Source organism: Colletotrichum higginsianum, chromosome 5, assembly GCF_001672515.1.
Source record: "Colletotrichum higginsianum IMI 349063 chromosome 5, whole genome shotgun sequence".
Classification (NCBI taxonomy): domain Eukaryota; kingdom Fungi; phylum Ascomycota; class Sordariomycetes; order Glomerellales; family Glomerellaceae; genus Colletotrichum; species Colletotrichum higginsianum.
The window spans coordinates 2,373,578-2,392,076 of record NC_030958.1 but is presented as its reverse complement, the minus strand read 5'-3'; the positions used below and the strand labels follow the sequence as shown (position 1 = coordinate 2,392,076).

Here is an 18,499-nt window from a genome sequence, read left to right as displayed (position 1 = left end):
AAAACATCGCCTATATCCTTCATACTTGGAGTCATGTTCTCTCCCTCCCTGTCGGCTTCTCACAATCACCTTGTCTTCATGCCGTTTCCTGCGTCTACTGACTGTCTCCCGGCAGCATAACTCACCCGCCCCTCGCCGTTTCATGCCAGACTTGCATGAGGCCATGTGCCATTGGCCCCCGAGTAAGGTGATGCTTCTTCCGCCGGGATCAGACGAACTCTCTCGAAAGCTTGTTCGAGGGCGACTTCACGCTGCACACGTGCATCTGCAATGCAATGCATGACTATCTCAGGATGCCATAGGGGCCTGCCTGTTGATTGGACAGACTCACCAGACGGAGGGAGCAGAGACCACCCTTTGGCCTTTTGGGTAGTGGCTTGTGGTATCAAACGAGGTAGATTGCATGGACTGAAAAGTTGGAACGATGATGATAATATGAATTGAAAAAACTGAAATGATCGTGTTCCACGTTCTAACTAATGACGTAAATCCCCTTGCCACGTTGTTCCCGAGTCGTGTTTTGTGTCCTCTGCATAAACTCCAAAAATGCAACTCAAAATCCGAATCGCTCCTCAAGCATCTGCATCTTTGTAGAGATCCTGTCCTCAAGATCTCCAAACCCTCAGATGCTCCAATCTTCGATAATCTCCAGCTTCCCAAAAAAAAAAAAAAAAAGCCGTATGAAATTCGTGTTTCGCTGCCCCAACCTCGTGAACGGCTCAGGCGCTGCCAACGTTGCGGCCGATCTTGATGCCCACCTTCACCCACTTTCCTGTCTTCCGCTTCTTGGGCTCAGGCTCGGGTTCTTCCAGTCCGCCCGCCTTGCGCTTCATTGCAGCTGATTCTTCGGCCTTTTTCTCCTCTTCTCGGGCCTTCTTCTCCTTCTCGGCTCTCTTCCTAGCGGCTTCCAGATCATGGCGAGCATTCCTCATGTAAGTGCTGTCAGCCTCGGGTGCCTTCTTCCGAAGAACGATGCTTTCCTCGGGGATGGACTCTTCTACGAGGTACTCGTTCGCAAAGTAGGGCCGGTCGATACCTATCAAGCCCAAGCGACGGATCAACGATCTGGCACGCCACAGTCTTTGGACGTCGTGATTCCAGGCTGGTCCGCTTGTATGGAAGACGATGATTTCGACATCTGGGAGGTTCCGAACAGCATATTTGGAGGCTATGCGCATCGCTTTATCCCAATCGTCGGTCGCCGAGAGGAAGGGACTTGGTTCTCGGCAGCGCCAGCGTAGATGTTTCTGGAGGTGGAGTTGTAGAAAAATGGGATCGCTCCCACGTCCCAATCTAGACCTAATGCCCTTTCCAGGCTGGTTTCCATGAATCACTCGGTATAAAATCTTCGGACGAAAGCGTTTGCCGACGGTGCGGACCGTGCAAGAGCTAGACACCAGTGCGATGCCGTTCACGACACCGGTTATGCGGGAGGTTCCGATGAGTCGGAGGTACTCGGGAAACTGAGCCATAAGTATGTTGTAGAATTCATGCTTGACTCGGAGGACCCATGGAAGGCCGGCGGCGGTGTTCTTCGTAAGCCATCCGATGATCTCCTCCGAGTCGTGCTCAGCGATTTTCTGGACCCGCGGCCTGTACTGGGCGACAGTGAGAGCTTTGGAAGCGACTGAGGCCATGGCTGCGATTGGATGAGGTCTGGCTAGATAGGATGTGTGCCGGGAATTGGAGCTTTCAGTATGGATGGGTGTGATGGAGTGAGATGCCGGGACTGTTTGTTCATGAAAGTCAGATTGGGGTTGTTTAGAACATGAGGTAGGGGATACGATACCAATGTGATTATGAGTCTGTCGTTCGATGGCTCGATCTAGAGGGTGGTGAGGTTGTTGGTGAGAAGTGTGAGAGAGAAAATGGGTTGTGAAGAGTGAATTTAAGTATCCCGCTGGACGATGAAGCTCGAGGAAAGAAGGAGCTGTGGGAGGCGTTCCTTCTGTTTCAGCGATCAGTGAGAAAGACGAGTTACGCAGGGAAGGAAGGTGAGAAGCCGCGAGTTTGGAAGGTGAGGACGAGAATGAGAATGAGAAGGCGAGGAACGGGAAAGGCAAGAGGAAGAGATTGAAACGGGAAAGCGGAAGTGAGAAAGCAGATGTTAATGTGAAATGGTAAAAGTTAGAAGGCCAAAGTGAAGATGTTTGAGTTGAAGGCAAAGATACGTAGGTAAGTTGCGTGTCAGTGAGAGACGTAGGCGAAGTTACTTAGGTGAAGATGAGAATTGAAACGCGAGAGTGAGAAGTTGAGAGTGGAAGGTTAGAGTTAAGAGGCAAGAGTGAGAAGGCAAGAGTGGGAAGGCGCGGGTCGAAGACGTGAGCAAGAAGGTAAGGAAGGAAGAAGACGCAGAAAGGGAAAGATCGACGAGATTTGCTTGAAATGTACGAGTAGAGCGCACTCATAACACAAACATTGAGATTTTGATACGTTCACTCAATAAGACCTGAGACTTTCTTATAAGAAGTGACTTCCTCTTGTCAACCATTGAGAATAACACATGAGCATCCTGCATCCTGTCGCCGCCATCGCCAAATCCGATTCCAAGCCAAACATCTCAACGAAGTGAGTCCGTTGCGCCTTTCCATTTTCCATCAACTTTACTCATCCTCCTTCAAACGCAGAGCGACATACTTGACCGCCGTGTTCCACAAGCGAAGGTCTTCGGTACTATCGCCCGACCTCGAGTCGAGGAGCGCCCAGCCGTCGGGCACAGACTCATTTTCGACGTCGTCGTCATCGCCGTTGTCGTCCCGCAGGTCGATCCGGATAAAGAAGTGCGGCGGCGTTCCCACCAGGTCCGGCGATATGCGGACGGACCGACAGCCCTCCGAGATGTCGGCGTCACGCATGGGATACCGGGCGAAGCTGGTCCTGCCGGACGACGGCGAGTGGCGGTAGTTCAGGCCGACGTGGAGGTCCGTGAAGGCGACGGGCCCGAGGGCGCCGTTGCTGGCGAGGACCTGAAACCCCGGGTCGTAGGTGAACAGGTTGGCGATCCAGACGCTCGACAGGTTCGGGAAGCGGAGACGGGGCATCCGAACAATGCCGGACGCCTCGGGGGGGCCGACGTCGACTCTCGGGTCACCGTCCCGGATGCCACGTCTCACACGACAGGCGAAGTCGAAGTCGTGGAGCCGCACGTCTCGAACCTGCTCGCGAGCCGCCCGGGTCAAGGGAGGCGCGTCGACCGCGTACCCGAGGACGTGGTTGTCCAGCTCCATCGGCGACAGGGCGGCGTAGTCGGTGCCAGGCTCGTGCTCGATGACGGTCCCGAGGACGAGGCCGTCGACGCGCGGGTTGAAGTACACGCGTTCTGGGCATTCCGCGTTAGGTAGGGGGACGTGGAACCGCAGGAACTCCCCTCGGCTCTCGCGATTGACGGCCGCGACGGCGGGGAGTTCGCCGCCTCGGCAGGAGAAGTCGTCGCGATGGGGCGCCGCGGCCACGAGCCGACCTTTCTCGGCTAGAAGGGCGGCTTTCCAGACTTTGAGACGTAGCTTCTTTGGCAAATCGCTGAAGAAATTGAATGATGTCGGGACGCACATGGCTGCTGCTGTTGTTGTTGTCGTCGGTGTTGTTGAGGCTGGCTCTGGGGCGGAAACCATGAGCCTGATATGGGGTCAAGTGTCCGTTCTTATAACCTGAAGGGGTTGTTTACACCGCCGAGACTCCAGGGTCTGGAAAGGCCCAGAAGCTTGATGGATGAGTTTGAAGGAGAGAACAAATTCGTCCACGTCGTTCCAGCATTTCCATGGTTTTGAATATTCGGAAACAACAAAGGGGGGAACTATGGGCCACTTTGTTCAAGTCTCCAGCACTCACTTGCGAGTCTTCAAGACACAAAAGTTTCAGCATCAACAAGTCAAAAATCACAAAGCAGAGACAAGTTGTCATTATGACCATTCTTTTTGTTGCAATGTGTCTGTTTATTCAAAGACACGGCGCCTATAACAAGGACCTACGCGGAAATGTGCCCTGCTTCACCACCACCACCACTCAGGCAAACGCCAGACGGCTCTCGTCCCAGTCGGGCCTCAGCGGCTTGGTGTCGAAGGTCATGTCGAAGCTGGATGTGTGGACGTAGTCGACCTGCCACTCGACCTTGAGCGCGACGCCCTCGGCGGCCTGGCTCCAGATGGCGACGGCGATGGTGTTGTCGCCGGCGTAGTCGAGGATGCCCGTCGGCACGGGGAAGTGGACCTGGTTGCCGATGTAGGGGTTGAAGCGGCCGTACTGGTAGCCGTTGACGAAGAGGAGGGCGCGCAGGCGGTTGGTGTCGTCCTGGGCGGCGGAGAAGCGGAACGAGACGGAGACGTCGAGGCCCGCGGGCACGTCGAGGGGCACGACGGTGCGGAAGATGCGGATGCCGGCGTCCGGGACGGAGAGGGCGCCGCCGTCGGAGGCGAAGGACTCCCAGTCCGAGTCCGGGTAGCCGGGCAGGTGGGCGCCGACGCGCTCGGCGGACAGGCCGCCCTCGTTGATGGGGCCGCGGACGGTGTCGACGAGGTCGTTGCGGCCGGCGGTGCCGGCGATCTTCCACTCGGAGAACTTGTAGTCCTGGGCGGCCGGGCCGAGGAGGGTGGCGTTGGAGATGCCGCGCGGGGCGAGGGCGGCCTCGCGCAGGTCGTGGCCCGAGTTGTCCATGACGACGACGAGCACGTTGTCGCCGGCGCCGGCGTCGGCGAGGGTGGCGTTGGCGAAGGAGAAGTCGCGGGCGTCGGCGCCGAGGTAGGAGAGGCCGAGGTAGGAGCCGAGGTAGTGCGAGTTCAGCCAGACGGAGTAGCCGAAGGCGAGGCCGCCGGTGACGTTGAGGAAGACGCCGGTCGGGGCGTCGTCGGTGGTCGGGAACGTGGCGCGGTAGATGTGGTTCCCGACGTGGATTTCGTACTCGTCGACGTAGAGGACGGGGTTGTTGGCGGCCGGCTTGACCGAGTTGAACGTGGTGTTCTTGTCGGCGACTGAGAAGGGTGTCAGGTTTGTTTGTTTATGGGTCGGGTGGGCAAGGGAGAGAGGAACAGATGGTGAGGACAGAGATGGTGAAGACACAGGTGGTGAGAAACAGAGACAGTGATAGAGACACAGACAAAGAGAGAGAAAAACACATACCAACCCAGCTATCGGATGTGGCCTCGTAGTCGGTCGCGATCTCGGGGAGACTGTCGTGGACCTTCCAAGGGCCCAGGGCGGGGAGCTCGAACTTGGGCGGGCCGTCGATCCTGGCCGTGAAGGTGTTGCCGTCCCTCGAGAGGATCTCGAGCTTCTTGCCGTTCCAGGTGAGGGAGCAGAGCGAGGCCGAGGCGAAGACGGTGATGGTCGTCTCCTTGTCGGCGTCTCCGCGGAGGTCCAGGCCGCGGCCCGTCTCGTTGAAGGAGGCGGAGCGGACGAGGTACGGTCCCTGGACGAAGACTGCCGAGATGGGTTCATTAGCAAATGTTTTGTCTCTCTATCTCTTTCTCTCGGGGAAAGAAAGACAAAAGACGAGAAGGGGGAGAAGAAAGAAAACAAACTCACCAGTGTTGTTGGCCGGGGCAAAGGGGTCGTTGTCGAGGGTGGGCACCCAGAAGAGGTAGGCGGCGGTGCGGTCGAGGAGGACGGCGCGGGAGCCGTCGCCGAGGTCGACCAGTGTGATGCCCTTCTTCTGGGTGTAGGCGACGGTGACGTTGGCCTCGCCCGGGTAGGCGGCGAAGTCGGCGACGTTGGCTTCGCCGACGACCTCGGCGGAGGTGACGCCCGTGACGGTGAACTCGCCGGCCTCGCCCTCGGGCAGCCACAGGGCGATGACCTCGCGGCCGTCGGCGACGATGTAGCTCAGCACCTCGGCGGTGGAGTACAGCAGCGTCTTGTCGCCAAAGGCGAAGTCGGTGACGAGGACCTTGGCCTGGTGGCCGTTGATGGCGATGGAGCTGCCGTGCTGGGGGATGGTGACTTGGGGGGGTGGTCAGCGTTCAGTCAAAGAGCAAGAGGCAGGCCTCATGCGGTGGATATTGGAAACTCACAGGAGCCCTGGGACGTCTTGACGGAGAGCTTGAACGCCTCGTTGGTGTTGGACGGCGTGTAAGCGTGGCGGACGACGTAGAAGGCGGCGTCGTTGTCGACGTTGCGAAGCTCCGAGGTGCTGATGGCCGCGTTGGTCGTGTACCCGGTTCCCTGGGGGGTGGTTTGCGAGTTAGAATTGACTGACATATCATTTGTCATTGTTCAGTTCAAAGACTCACGTTTCCGACTCTCTCGGTCTTTGTCAGGTCCTTGGCCACTACGAAAGGGGGGTCAGCGTTGCCAAACAACAAGGTTTCCTCCCAGCAGAACGGATCAGTCAGGACTGACCTCTGGTGAACAGCGTCAGTAGCTTCGTCTCGTAGAACTTGCTGCCGATGATTCGGTTCTCGGACACGGGAGAGGAGTAGTCGTAGCTCGATGCTGTTGTTCCCCCGGGGTTAGCATGTCCTCCCAAACCCCTCAAGTAGGCTTTCAGAGGGGTGAGCGGCCAGATGGATGAACCTACCGACGACGGGGCAGGCGAGCCACCCCCAGTTGGTGCCGCCGAACATCATGTACAGGGAGATGGCGGTGACGCGCTGGTAGATGAGGTCGCGGTAGAAGATGTTGGCGAAGTCGGCGCCGATGTCGCCGGGGCATCCTCCCTCAGGGCCGCCCCAGGGGTTGTACGAGCCTCCTTGGAACTCTGGCAGGAAGTTGGGCTGCGACCTGGTGAGGTTTTTTTCCTGTTAGAGACATGTGCTTGCTGATTGGGAAAGGGGGGGGGGGGGGGTGCAGAGTGGTAACTTACGGGGACTGGATTGTGAAATAGCTGTTTGGGATATGTGTTAGTTATTCCTGATCTTTGGGAACAAAACAGACCAGACATCCTTACGTGTAGTAGTCCTGGGTCAACTATATCGTCAAGGCAAAGTTGGTTAGCACCGTTCACAAGAGACGACTGTCAAGACGGAGGGGAGGGGATCAACTCACGTAAGGGGTGTATTGTCCGTTGGTGCCGGTGCACTCGCTCAAGTTGCAGCTCCAGCACGACGGGTAACTGTCGACACCGACCACGTCGACGTTTCCAGTAGCATTGGAAAAGTCCTTGGACCAGGAGAAGCCTCGCTGCACAGAAGGGGGGGGAGGCCGTCAGCGGGGTGCCGTCGCGGCGCGTCATGTAATAACCCCATGCCTCTGCCGAGCGGGATGGGATGACACGGGATGGGATGGGATAATCTCACCATGTTGGGCGCGTTGTGGGCCAGAGGCACGTCGATGCCGTTCTCGCGGGCGCTGTCCTGGAGGAGCTGCATGTAGTTGGCGATGGGCGGGTTCAGGACGCGGTTGGGGATGTTCTTCCACTGTCCGTTGAGCTCGTTCTCGATCTATAGGGTGTGTCAGAAACGGATCACAACGGTTCAGCCAGCACTCGAAAACTGTCGTCCACACACACACACACAAGCAAGCAAAGGAAGGACCCTTTCTTCTTACCTGGAACATGAGGACGTTGCCGCCGTTGGTGACGAGGTGGGGCGTGATGATCTTGGAGATCTCGGACCAGTACGGGGTCCAGGCCTCGGTGTAGCGCGGGTCGTCGTTGCGCAGGGAGCCGTACTCGCCGGTGGTGAGCCAGAGCGGGAAGCCGCCGGCGTTGGTCTCGGCGTTGACGTAGGGCCCGGGGCGGATGATGAGGTAGATGCCGAGCTCCTTGGCGACGGTCATGATGGAGGTGAAGTTGTGGGCGCCCGTGTCGAAGTCGAGGACGCCGGGCGTGGGGTTGTGGTAGCCCCAGTGGTTGTAGATGGAGAAGGCATTGAAGCTGTGTTGACGGTCAGTTCTTGAGGAGCTCGTCGCCACGTTGCCATGTTGGCCTGTTCAGGTTCAGGTTCAGGTTCAGGTGTCTGTCCCTCAGTGTTGTCTTACCCAGCCGCCTTGACCTTCTCGAGGAGGTCTCGCCAGAGTTCAGGCCTTTTCGATGGTGTTGGTGTTAGTGTTGGTGTCTTGTACGGGGTTTGTGGGTAGGATGTGGGCTACAAACACGGGGATACGCCAGTAGTGGAACTGTGTGAGAGGAGGAGGTCAGCATGATGCCGCATGACAGCAAACACGACGATGCTATTTCGGTTGCTTACTTCTCCTGAAAATACAAAGAGTCTCTCGCCATTAACGATGTAGCTGTGGTGATCCCTGCATGGAGCGGCGGCGTCAGTATCGAACATCATCAACACCTCAACACAACACAACACAACACAACAGGGGGGAACCACTCACCATTGGACGACCTGGTTGAGGCCGTTGTCGTGGATCGGCCAGTCGACCTCCTGCGCCGAGGCGCCGTGCGAGCCGCCGCAGAGCGACGCGGCGAGCCAGAGGAGGCCGGCGCCGGCTTTCAACCCAAGTCTCATCGTGAGGCGCAAATGTGTTTCTTCAGTTGCGTGTTGCTTGGGAACTTGACTCGACACGATATAAGCCACACACACACACACGAACACACAAAAGAGTGAAGTAACCGGCCTAATTGGCCGGGGAATAATCTTTTTATTAAACAAGAATCAACCAACCCTGTCTGCCTCGATGACGGGCTCTCTCTCTCTTGCCTCCTCTCCTCCCTCCCCCTCCTCCACCCGGTCCCCTCCCTCCTCCATCGTTCACACCAAAAGTCCACACGGCGGCGGCGGCGGCCCGTTGAAAACAGCGTAGCATCCGGACAAACGTCCTCGGTGTTGAAGGAGCCGACGACTGCGGGGAATCATGAGAGGGGGGGAAATTGGCACAGAATCCTCCCTTGCCCCCCCAGACGATCTCTAATACGACCCCGGTCTTGTCCCCCGGTCTTGTTTCCCCTCCCCCCCCCGGTCCGCCCCCGCGATTCCGCTAACCGCAGCAATCACCAGGACTTTTGATGTCATTTTCACAGCTTTGCAGCGCGCGCCCGTCCGCCGGCTCCTGCAGTAGCTCATCTAGAAGAAAGAAAAAATTCAATGGGCTCATTTTAACCGACCATTTCACCGACAACCTTGGTAGTAGTGTGCTTGTAGTCTTGCGGATGGGGGAGGTGGTGTGTTTTTGGTGGTCCATTCAAAAGACTCTTCATCTCTCTCACTCTCTCTCTCTCCCTCCCTCCCTCTCTGCCTCGGCAACTAACACGAATCCGAGGTGCGTCGCAACATCATGGGCCGACGTCCACTTTTTATGTCACTCCTCGGAGGGTGCCGGAGGGAGGCGGAGGAAACACACAGAAATAAAACAAGCTTAAAGAGCATGTGGGTGACATCAGTCTCGTCGGGCAACGCAACACGCCCCCCCGTAAAACAAACCCATGGAGCAGTCGGCGAGCCGTCCGGATGCCAATGTACTTCAAGTCCTTCTTCGTCTTCTCATTGCGTGATACTCCGGTATCCACAGCGTTAGAACTGCATCATCCTTCATGGCAGACGGCCAATGCCCGACAACCCACACCGTCCGTCCATCCAACATCAGCCTATATGTATTGCAGCAGCCGGTTCCTGGGCGGCCAAGCATCGCGCAACACCCGCACCAAACAACAAACAAGTATCTCTCTGGAGAGCTGACGTGGGAAACCCTGAACCATGAGCCACCACTGGGGTCATCCAGCCTAGGCCAAGCCTCGCCCAAGTGAGACTTTTGTTCCCGCAATCTGAGAGTTTGTATCCCGGCAACCCAACAACAACTCACATCGACCAAATACGAACGAAAAACGGTGTCATGGCTATGATACCCCCCCCAGCTGCCGCTGTTCGATCCAGCCAGACAGACCTCCCCCTCAACTCAACAGGCCGGCGTCGCCACGGCAAACACCGTCCTGCACCCGATCCTGTTGCAGACGCCGGGCTGGTCGCACCCAAAGTCGGCCGTCGTCGTGGCAAGCGAGGTCGGGCAGCCGCAGGACCTCGTGACGGTCGACGTCGTGGTGCACTGGGCGACGAAGCAGCTCCTGCAGACGGCGCCGGTGGCCGTGACGGTGGGACAGCCGGCCGGGGAGCAGGGCGCCGTGGTTGTGATCGTGGCCATGGCCGTTGTCGTGACTGTGGCAATGGCAGTGGCCGTCTTCGTAGTGGTTTCGGTGACCGTCGTCGGAACCGTCACCGTGGCCGTCGTGGCCGTCGTGACTGTGGTTGTTGTGGCCGTCGTGCTGACGGCGGCTTGGGTCAACGTCTTGATGACCGTGACGGTCCTCGTGCGGTGGTCGATCGTCGACGGCGTGAGGGTGATGGCCTGGCCCCGGACTTCTCTGTCTTCTTGTCAGCCACGGCCCGCGGTCCAGGTTGCAGGATGAGCAACTGACAGGTCCAAGCAGCCGAGGAGCAGTAGTACAAGCATCTTGAGCGTGGGCATCTTCTTTTGGAGATTCGAGATCCGTTCTGCTCGTTGAAGGAAAGAGCCCGCCGATGCCTTTGTCTCTTCCCAGGGACAACGAATGTCATGATTTGGGGCCAATTTATATACACACACTGTTCGCCCGAAGTTGCTCAAAAGCCACCGGACGAACCTGTTCTAATCAGGCTCAACTCGCAGTGAACGCCGCCAATCCTCACTCACCCATGGGCTTGTCTGACGATTTCCCATGTCCTCTTTACCCGGTCTCCGGGAAGATATTCAACATGAATGTCCTGCTGGGTGGCCGAATCGGCACGTCACATATCAATGTATTGTCCCCCAGTCCAGGCGAGCGTCGCCTGCATGGCGGCTGAACGTCACGACGCCCCCAATGACAGCCACTGGATTGATCAAACACCGCCCGATATGGTAATACGGAACCTATGCAGTGACCCCCCTTACGGGCCTCGCTTCATCCCAGTACGGACTAGAGAGCGCCTACGACGTGTAAGTCCGTTTCAATTGAGCCAAATAGACCGGACCGGCAATGAACGATTAATTGTATGTTTGTGGAGACAACATCGGCAGATGCTTGTTTGATTTGAACCTGTACCGGCGGGGCACACGCTGATTTCCTAACGCTCTCACTATCAATGACAGAGACAGTTGGGCTACAAATTTCAACGGCTGACTGCGATGTGCCGCATCTCTGATTGCCGTCCTGCCAATGGCCGGCCCATCTAACACCTCCACGAGGTGATCTCGTTCTCGTACTCGACGGTGCGGGGGTCGTCGGGGAGCGAGACGCCCAGGTTGTAGTTGTACGAGGACGTGAGGCCGCGGTCGTCGCCCTTGTCGTTGCAGCCGCGGAACCTGTACAGTTGTTATTATATAAGTCGGGACACTTTTGATATATTGGCCGGCTGTTTTGTCCGTCCGTCCGTCCGTCCGTCCGTCGCCGCGAGGGTTATACGTACTTGAAGAACTGGCACTTCCCGCCGGTGTTGGTGGACACGGAGGTGACGTTGTCGTTGAAGCGGGAGCTGATCTGGGTCGAGTTGCCGGCCTGGTAGTCGAAGTAGGAGACTGCGCGCGTGTCGTGTCAGTGAACCAGGTCCCGTTTACTCTTTCAACAAAAAGGGGAAACAAGACAAAGACAACACAACTCGGGAACTTACCACAGACGCCGGGGCTGGCGCCGAAGACGAGGCAGTCGCCGCGGAAACCCTGTAATTCTCGTGTTTTAGCTACCATGTCCCCGATGTCGAGCGGGACCACACGCGCGCGAACTCACGGGCTCGGTGCACTGGAGCACAAAGATGTTCTCCGGGGTGATCACGGCGCGGTTCGCGTCGGGCTCGGGCTCCTGGCGGGTGTGCAGGTTGGTCGCCGAGACGATCTCGGTGTCGAGGAACCGTCCGTACGCGGCCGAGTTCATGATCCTGCTGTTGTACTTCAGGTCGTTGCCGGTGGTGCGCTTCTCGACGGGCTTGCCGACGGCGGCGGACATGACGCCCGTCGCGGCGAGGAGGAGGGTGCTGAAGCTCTTCATGTTTGAAAGCGAGTGACTGTTTTGTTTGCTTGTTTTATTAAAAGGAGTGACTATGAGAGCGACCGACGACGACAACGAACGACTTGTGGGAGTGGTGGAGAGCTTCAGTAATACTTCAACAGAACCGACGCGAAGGGGCAGAGTTATTTATCCTCAAGTCGTCCCCCTCTCTCAGCCCAAAGACTCTCTGCCTTCCTGCAGCCAAGGGACAGGATTTCCCAATTCCCAATAACCGCATACAACGGCACCCCGGCCTCGAACTATCATGGTTCGTTTCCCAGAACTATGTGTACGTTACATTGCCTCATGCCCTCAGTAAAAAGAGACTCCCTCGCCCGAGTGTTCCGGAGTTGATTGATTAGACTTCGGGGGGGCTTAATATCGGGGACGGCGCACCCGTCGACTTTATGGGCGTCGCCAACTACCGGCATCCATGATAAGGTTTGGAGTTGCAAATGAAAGAAACAGTGGGAGCGGGCATGACGGACGGTCCGAGGGCAACCCGCTTGGCGGGCGTGTTGATCCGAATCTTGAGTCTTTTTCGTCTGAACTGACTCGGAAAGCATTGGACGATCCGAAAGATGTTTCCGTGGCATGAACCAACCCTGGCGGACGGTGGCTGCGGTGATTTCCGCACATACACACAGACACACATACACACACACACACACTCCTTGGCTCAGCTATAATAAGGACGCACCGCCCTCTATCACTCGACAATTACCGTTTGGTAGGTATCCCTTGATGTCTAGCGAGGGGAGAGAAGGGGCCGCCGGGCAAGGGTTCGTTGGGCGATGGTTCCCGTCGATCTCGATGGGCTTTTGACAATTTCCTACGATGTATGCCAAGGTTGGGTTGCGGCAGTGTGCCACTGTGTCTGTCTTCTCAATGTGGGGAGCAACACAGAACTCAAAAAGAAAACCCCCTCGACCTCCCTAGCCCGGCATGGCTGCGCCCAGCCCTGTGGATGGATCTGTCGTTTCTACATCGTACGGGAGGCATTCGCACTCGATGACCACTACATGCGGGGGAGAGAGAGAGAGTTAGACCTCCTTTTCTTGATGGTTCTGTGGGCGCAGCATCGCCGGGTCTACCCGGCAAGTGCCTGGCAATGGCCTGAACTCTGACAGGGACTTCCTTGGCGTTGGGGGGATACTACTGTCTACAAACCGAGAAAGAATAAAATAAAAAAAGAAAACCTTGTTTCCTCGCTCAGGACGAGAGTTGGAACGAAATTTGAGACGAGAGCGAGCCCGTTTGTGTCGCACATGGCGAACGATCGGTTCCCGTGGGGGGGGGGGGGGTAGTATGATGGCTTTGGCGGCCCTATTTACCAAAGACTCGACTAGCTGGCACCGTTGTTTTCAGAGGCTTTGATCTTTCAGGACTTACTTGATGAGCAATTTTTCCTCTTTCAAAGACGATGGACGGCCTTGAACAGTCGTTGCACTGCGGGACGTCGGCTTCATCGCGACTGGCCCCCAGCGTCCTGTCATCGAGACGAGGGACTGCGGCGGATGGAAGCCAGCTAGGCGTCCGTCTTGCATAGCGCCTCTTCATACCCACGGAAGTTTCTCGAAACGAGTGTAACTCAACGGTGTTTGCACCCAGATGATGGGTCTTGGTGATAGTTCACGACCAAGAAAGTAGATTTGGTCCCGATGCTACACCAATCGCCCAAGAGGCGGCCCTGTCTGAAAGTATGTGGCAGCACCTAGAGTTTGTAACTCTAATTGGAAGCACCACGACAGGCCACTTTTTCTCGCTGGGCTAGGAACTCAGGCTGCGTTGCTCCGGACGCTGGGCGGAGAAGTCTACAGAGATGCACTCCGGTATCACAATCGCCGTCGGACCCTGCGGGGAATGATTCTAAAGTGGGGCGGGTCCGGCGGGCGGGCCGGGTTTCTCGGCGCCGGGGCCGAACACCCTACTCGGGAGCGCGGGAGACTGCGTGCGGACGCGACGGCCTCGCCAGGATGGGCAGAGCCCCGAATGAGAGTGAGCTGCTTGTCGCTGTCAATGTTGTCAAAAGTTTGAGAAGAAGAATGACCCTTCTTCTGCCAGGCGACCGAGACGCAAATCAAAACACACGTCCCGAAAGCTGTCTGATGCCCTATGAAGTAGCATGGCAAGACGTATTCGAGTGGTCGAGATAAGAGAGAACACGCGATTGGGTGCTGTCTTGATGTTTCTCTCTCGCCTCATATTTCGATTCCGGGGTTGCGTCGTCACCGAGCGCTCTTTCTAGCCCCGATCTCTCGCGGAACAACCGCCGGGACTCAAAGTACCCCCGTGAAGCCGACATGTCGCCCTATTTCACCGGCCCGTAGAGAGTTTTCTGGTCATGCACTGAAAAGAGCATACCAGCGACTGAGACATCGGGAACCCAGCCACTATCTCACGAGCATACGCTCGCCGTTAGACACCTGAGCAGTTGCGCAGTAACGGTCATGAGACCAGCTGTTCCCATCCAGTGCCGACCCTGATCGGCAAATCACGACAGTATATACCATTGCAGATGCGAGGGCATCCAGCGGTGTTCTTGAGGCGTTCTGAGGGCCAATTTCACACAATCCCCGTCGTTCGCCATGGCGGCGAGCTCGACGCGGAGGTAACGCAGCATTCCCGGTGGTGTGAGGTCGCCATCCGAGTGGGTGATCTGCTCCGACATCGCCGACGGCCGACGCCGGCGAGTCTCCCCGTCTTCGGCGACAGGCGTATGAGTGCAGAGTACCACAGACGCAGCGGCCGTATATAAAAAATGACATCTTCCGCATCGAGCCCGCCACAAGCCGTTTCCCAATGAATATGGCCCCCACGTCGATGCTGCTTACCGTCATTGAGATGGATGGGCCGAGAACACCGAGGCAGTCGTGAAGCTGCACAGAAGCAAGATGCAGAAACGCGACAAGAGACTTCTATTTCAAGGGGCAACCCACGCAGCACGCCATACCGCGCACTGCCTGCCTTCCACGAGACCAAGACCAAGATCGGCCATCCACGACGCCTCCCCCCCCCCCCCCCCCCCCCTCTGGGTGGATGCGCCAAGCAATTGCGACCCTGACACGCGATTTGGTGATGATCCTCTTCACCTGTTTGCTTGGATCAAGCGTATAAACAACTGATTCGAGGTTGCATACTTGGAAAGTTTGTAATGAGGTAATTGTTCGTTCTCAAGCAGAATTGACTGGTTTTCCAAAAAAAAAAAAAAAATTTTAAACAAAAACACAACACCCCGCCATGCTGGACATTGACGGCCCCCTCTTGACCCTTATTGCGAGACATCCAAGATTAAAGCGAACCTCTTCGACCTCGCGGTCCAGCAGGCAGGGTGTCTCCGACTCATGAGGCCCCCTCCCTTCTGGCCGATGACTCGGGACAGCCCAAGGATAGGACCAGAAAGAATAGGAAAAAAAAGTGCGCATCTTCGGTCCACAGAGGGTTTTTTGCTGGTCCGACGTCATAGTCCCCCCACTGCATTACCGGGCTCGGGGGCTCAGCCACGGCGGGGCCACCCCCGGCGTCTCCCGATGCCGCGCAATCTCGGAGCATCGGGCGGGGCCCGGTCGTCTTCCGAGTGTGAGCATACATACCCGCGGCGCCGGCCGGTGGCATACCGTGAGTGGTTGACGGGAGACACGTAGCCAAGGCGGTCGGTCGGTCATGAAGTCGCGCAGACAAGCATTGTGAAGACTGACGTGCAGATACCGGTAAATGCAGCCAACCACCCCCCCACCCCCCCCCCTTTTCTCCCCCCTATTCTCATGGTCCGCCGGCGCGTTCAGAGATCTTTCCCTTTGGGCCCTTTGGGGGGGAGTTTCTCGATGGTAATAGTTTGGTCGTCGCCAAGCCATAAATAGCAGTCGTGATGGGCTCCGCTCCACCAAATCCCTGACGATCCCAACACCGCGGGCTTGGCCATCGGCGACCGGGAGCGACGATCGCGGCGCACGTGGCTCATCCGACGGAGAGCGCTCGTCGGGTGCTTGACTGAGTCGGGAGCCTCAACCCCCCAGCGAAAAGACGCAAGAGAGGACGGCCTCCCCATGATTCGCGAAGTCATGGAAACGACGCTGACGCGACGTGCCAAGAAGGGATAAGGATGGGGGAATGGGACGTCCACATGGAGGTCGCAAACGGTGCCGTTTGAAAGGGAATATAAAGACGAGACATCGTGCTCGGCAGAAAGGGGAGGAGGGAGGCTTCTCGTCCCATCTCTACTCCCGAGCAGCCCAGGTCGATCCGCCGTCGAGGCTTACATCTCTCCCCCCGCCGTCACGATGCTCCCTCAGTTCCTCACCGCCGCCTTGGCCTTGGCCACAGGTGCGCTCGCCTCGCCGACGCCGCGTTCCAACGAGACCAAGAACGACTGGGACCTCGACTGGATCTCGACGGACCCGTCTCTCCCCAAAGTCATGTAAGTCTACCAACTCATCACACACACATACATGTCTCGAGCCATCACTGACCGGACCCTCTTTCCCCGCGCAGCATCTACAGCACCGGCGGCACGATCCTCTCGGCCTCCAACTACAGCCGGCTCGACAACATCGCGTACGGCGACGGCGACAACCCGACGGCCGAGGACCTTATCGGGAACGTCACCGAGGTCCTGCGCGTCGCGCAGCTCGCCGTCGTGCCCTTCGCGCCCGCCCCCGGAGGCAGTGCGGGGGTCAACTCGTCGCTGTACCTCAACGTCAGCCAGCACGCCAACCGGCAGCTCTGCGCCGAGGGCAGCGACGTCGCCGGCGCCGTCATGCTGCACGGGACCGACACCCTCGAGGAGACGGTGAGTTTGTCCCGGCGTTTTCGAGTCGAATGAGAGAGATATGTGTGTGTGAGAGAGAGAGAGAATGGATTCACTAACGATTCCCACTTGAGGGGTGACAGTCCTTCGGCGTCGACCTGACGTTCAACTGCTCCAAGCCGTTCGTGGCCACGGGGGCGATGCGTCCCGACACCTACGTCTCGCCGGACGGCTACTCCAACATCTACCAGGCGGTCGCCGCCGCGGCGTCGCCCTCCTCGCGCGACCGCGGCGCCCTCATCGCCTTCAACGACAGGTGAGTTGCGTGTGTCATACGCCACCGAGCCAGGCTCCACTGACGACAAACAACCCAGGATCACCTCGGTCTACTACTCGACCAAGCTCAACGCCAACACGCCCGACACGTTCAAGGCGCTCGAGCAGGGCAGCCTCGGGGCCTTCCTCGCGGGCCAGCCGTTCTACTTCTTCGGCGCCGCGTACCCGACCGGGCGGCCCCACTTTGACGTGTCCGATACGACGGAGCTGCCGGCCGTGGCCGTCGTCTACTGCCATCGTGAGTTTCTCTCAGAGCAGAAGCCAGCCGTTCTTTTGGGGGGGGGGGGGGGCGGACATCGCGTGTGTATTTGTTTCACGACTGACACTCGGCAGAGGGCTTCGACGCCTCGTCGATGCACGCCGCCGTCGCGAACGGCGCAAAGTAAGTTTCCCCCCTCGGCAGGACCACCGGTCCAGGAAGAACTTCACAGAGAGTTTGGCTGACATCGGTCCCCCTCCCGCAGGGGCCTCGTGATCCTCGGACCCGGTGCGGCGTCCCTCACCAATGAAGCCAAGGCCGCGGCCGCCGACCTCTTCGAGAAGGGGATCCCGACCGTCGCCGCCCCGCGCCCGGCCTCGGGCGCCGCCGTCCCCCGCCCCGTCCTCGAGCCCGTGTATGTTGCTTCTGCTGCTCCTACCCCCCCTGCACATCCTCCTCCGATCCGATCTTGGGTTTCTTTTCATACGTTTTAAAATGTACTGACCCTTCCCCGCACAGCATCTACTCGAGCTACCTCGGCGGCGAGCAGGCGCGCGTCATGCTGCAGCTCGCCATCAACGCCGGGTACGGCCTGGAGGCGATCCGGGACCTGTTCGAGCACCCGCTGCGGAGCGCCGTGTACGATAACCCCGCGAGCCGGGAGCTGTATTACCCTTGAACGAGGGGTCCGCAGGGCGGTGGATAGTATACATTGTTTTGGTCTCGGAAGGTTTTACGCGACTTTGCGCGGCCGGTCTGCCCCGACGCACTGTCGATAAAAGCACAGTAATTAACACACACCATCTTGCACAAGAGAAAAGAGACCCCGCATTTTCACGCCTTGTCCTGGGTTGTTGGGGTTTGTTTGGAGTAGCGAGCCACGGCAGCACCAGTGACTCAGGTGGCCTCATCAACATGGCAGATGCGGCCAGGACCAGGGCATGGCTGGTTGGAAATCCAGGCCGACGGCAAGTGTCGCCTACGCCAGCTTTGGCCTATCTGCCGAGAAACCGGGAGACGCATCCAGGCCAAAGGACAAGAGTCTAGAGAGGTACGTCAGGATGTGCGGTCAGATTTGGTTATGTCCGGATACATAGTTTTGTATGTACAGGATATGATGAACGGCGCGAGACTATATATACTGTTTCTTCGAGACGTCGTCGTCTTTCGGGACGTGAACTTCTCGACATAATCCAAAAAAAAGAAAAAAAAAGACTTTGATCGCCTTTGGGAGGTGATGGAACACCTCTTGCCGGTGTTTCACGGACATGGGGCTACAGACCGGGGGGAGAGGGACAAGTACCCCCGGTCGTTCGCCCGGATCGCCGGGCAAAGGTGGGCC

The 18,499-nt window shown here is 57.9% G+C and overlaps 6 protein-coding genes across 6 annotated transcripts; 1 reads left to right on the top strand and 5 right to left on the bottom strand.

Annotated features, from left to right (window-relative positions):
• Window positions 1–719: 719 nt before the first annotated feature.
• On the bottom strand, window positions 720–1,637 carry CH63R_07622 (uncharacterized protein; the record flags this gene model as incomplete). Its single annotated transcript, XM_018302597.1, has 1 exon — window positions 720–1,637. One exon carries the CDS (start codon window positions 1,635–1,637, stop codon window positions 720–722), a length of 918 nt encoding a protein of 305 aa, XP_018157375.1.
• A 966-nt stretch (window positions 1,638–2,603) lies between these two features.
• CH63R_07621 (uncharacterized protein) lies at window positions 2,604–3,551 on the bottom strand (the record flags this gene model as incomplete). Its single annotated transcript, XM_018302596.1, has 1 exon — window positions 2,604–3,551. The coding sequence occupies one exon, from the start codon at window positions 3,549–3,551 to the stop codon at window positions 2,604–2,606; it is 948 nt and encodes a 315-aa protein (XP_018157374.1).
• Window positions 3,552–4,002: 451 nt separating this feature from the next.
• CH63R_07620 (glycosyl hydrolase family 35) lies at window positions 4,003–8,390 on the bottom strand (the record flags this gene model as incomplete). The annotated part of the gene is made up of 13 exons (XM_018302595.1): window positions 4,003–4,964; window positions 5,113–5,412; window positions 5,518–5,931; window positions 6,003–6,153; window positions 6,222–6,259; window positions 6,331–6,423; window positions 6,509–6,704; window positions 6,976–7,110; window positions 7,227–7,370; window positions 7,477–7,804; window positions 7,909–8,015; window positions 8,118–8,172; window positions 8,257–8,390. The coding sequence occupies 13 exons, from the start codon at window positions 8,388–8,390 to the stop codon at window positions 4,003–4,005; spliced, it is 3,057 nt and encodes a 1,018-aa protein (XP_018157373.1).
• Window positions 8,391–9,774: 1,384 nt separating this feature from the next.
• Window positions 9,775–10,341, bottom strand: CH63R_07619 (uncharacterized protein; the record flags this gene model as incomplete). Its single annotated transcript, XM_018302594.1, has 2 exons — window positions 9,775–10,237; window positions 10,292–10,341. The coding sequence occupies 2 exons, from the start codon at window positions 10,339–10,341 to the stop codon at window positions 9,775–9,777; spliced, it is 513 nt and encodes a 170-aa protein (XP_018157372.1).
• Window positions 10,342–11,063: 722 nt separating this feature from the next.
• Window positions 11,064–11,875, bottom strand: CH63R_07618 (uncharacterized protein; the record flags this gene model as incomplete). The annotated part of the gene is made up of 4 exons (XM_018302593.1): window positions 11,064–11,196; window positions 11,301–11,409; window positions 11,502–11,550; window positions 11,618–11,875. 4 exons carry the CDS (start codon window positions 11,873–11,875, stop codon window positions 11,064–11,066), a joined length of 549 nt encoding a protein of 182 aa, XP_018157371.1.
• Window positions 11,876–16,155: 4,280 nt separating this feature from the next.
• Window positions 16,156–17,836, top strand: CH63R_07617 (L-asparaginase; the record flags this gene model as incomplete). Its single annotated transcript, XM_018302592.1, has 7 exons — window positions 16,156–16,292; window positions 16,367–16,664; window positions 16,766–16,938; window positions 16,997–17,196; window positions 17,292–17,340; window positions 17,423–17,572; window positions 17,677–17,836. 7 exons carry the CDS (start codon window positions 16,156–16,158, stop codon window positions 17,834–17,836), a joined length of 1,167 nt encoding a protein of 388 aa, XP_018157370.1.
• Between the last annotated feature and the right edge of the window lie 663 nt (window positions 17,837–18,499).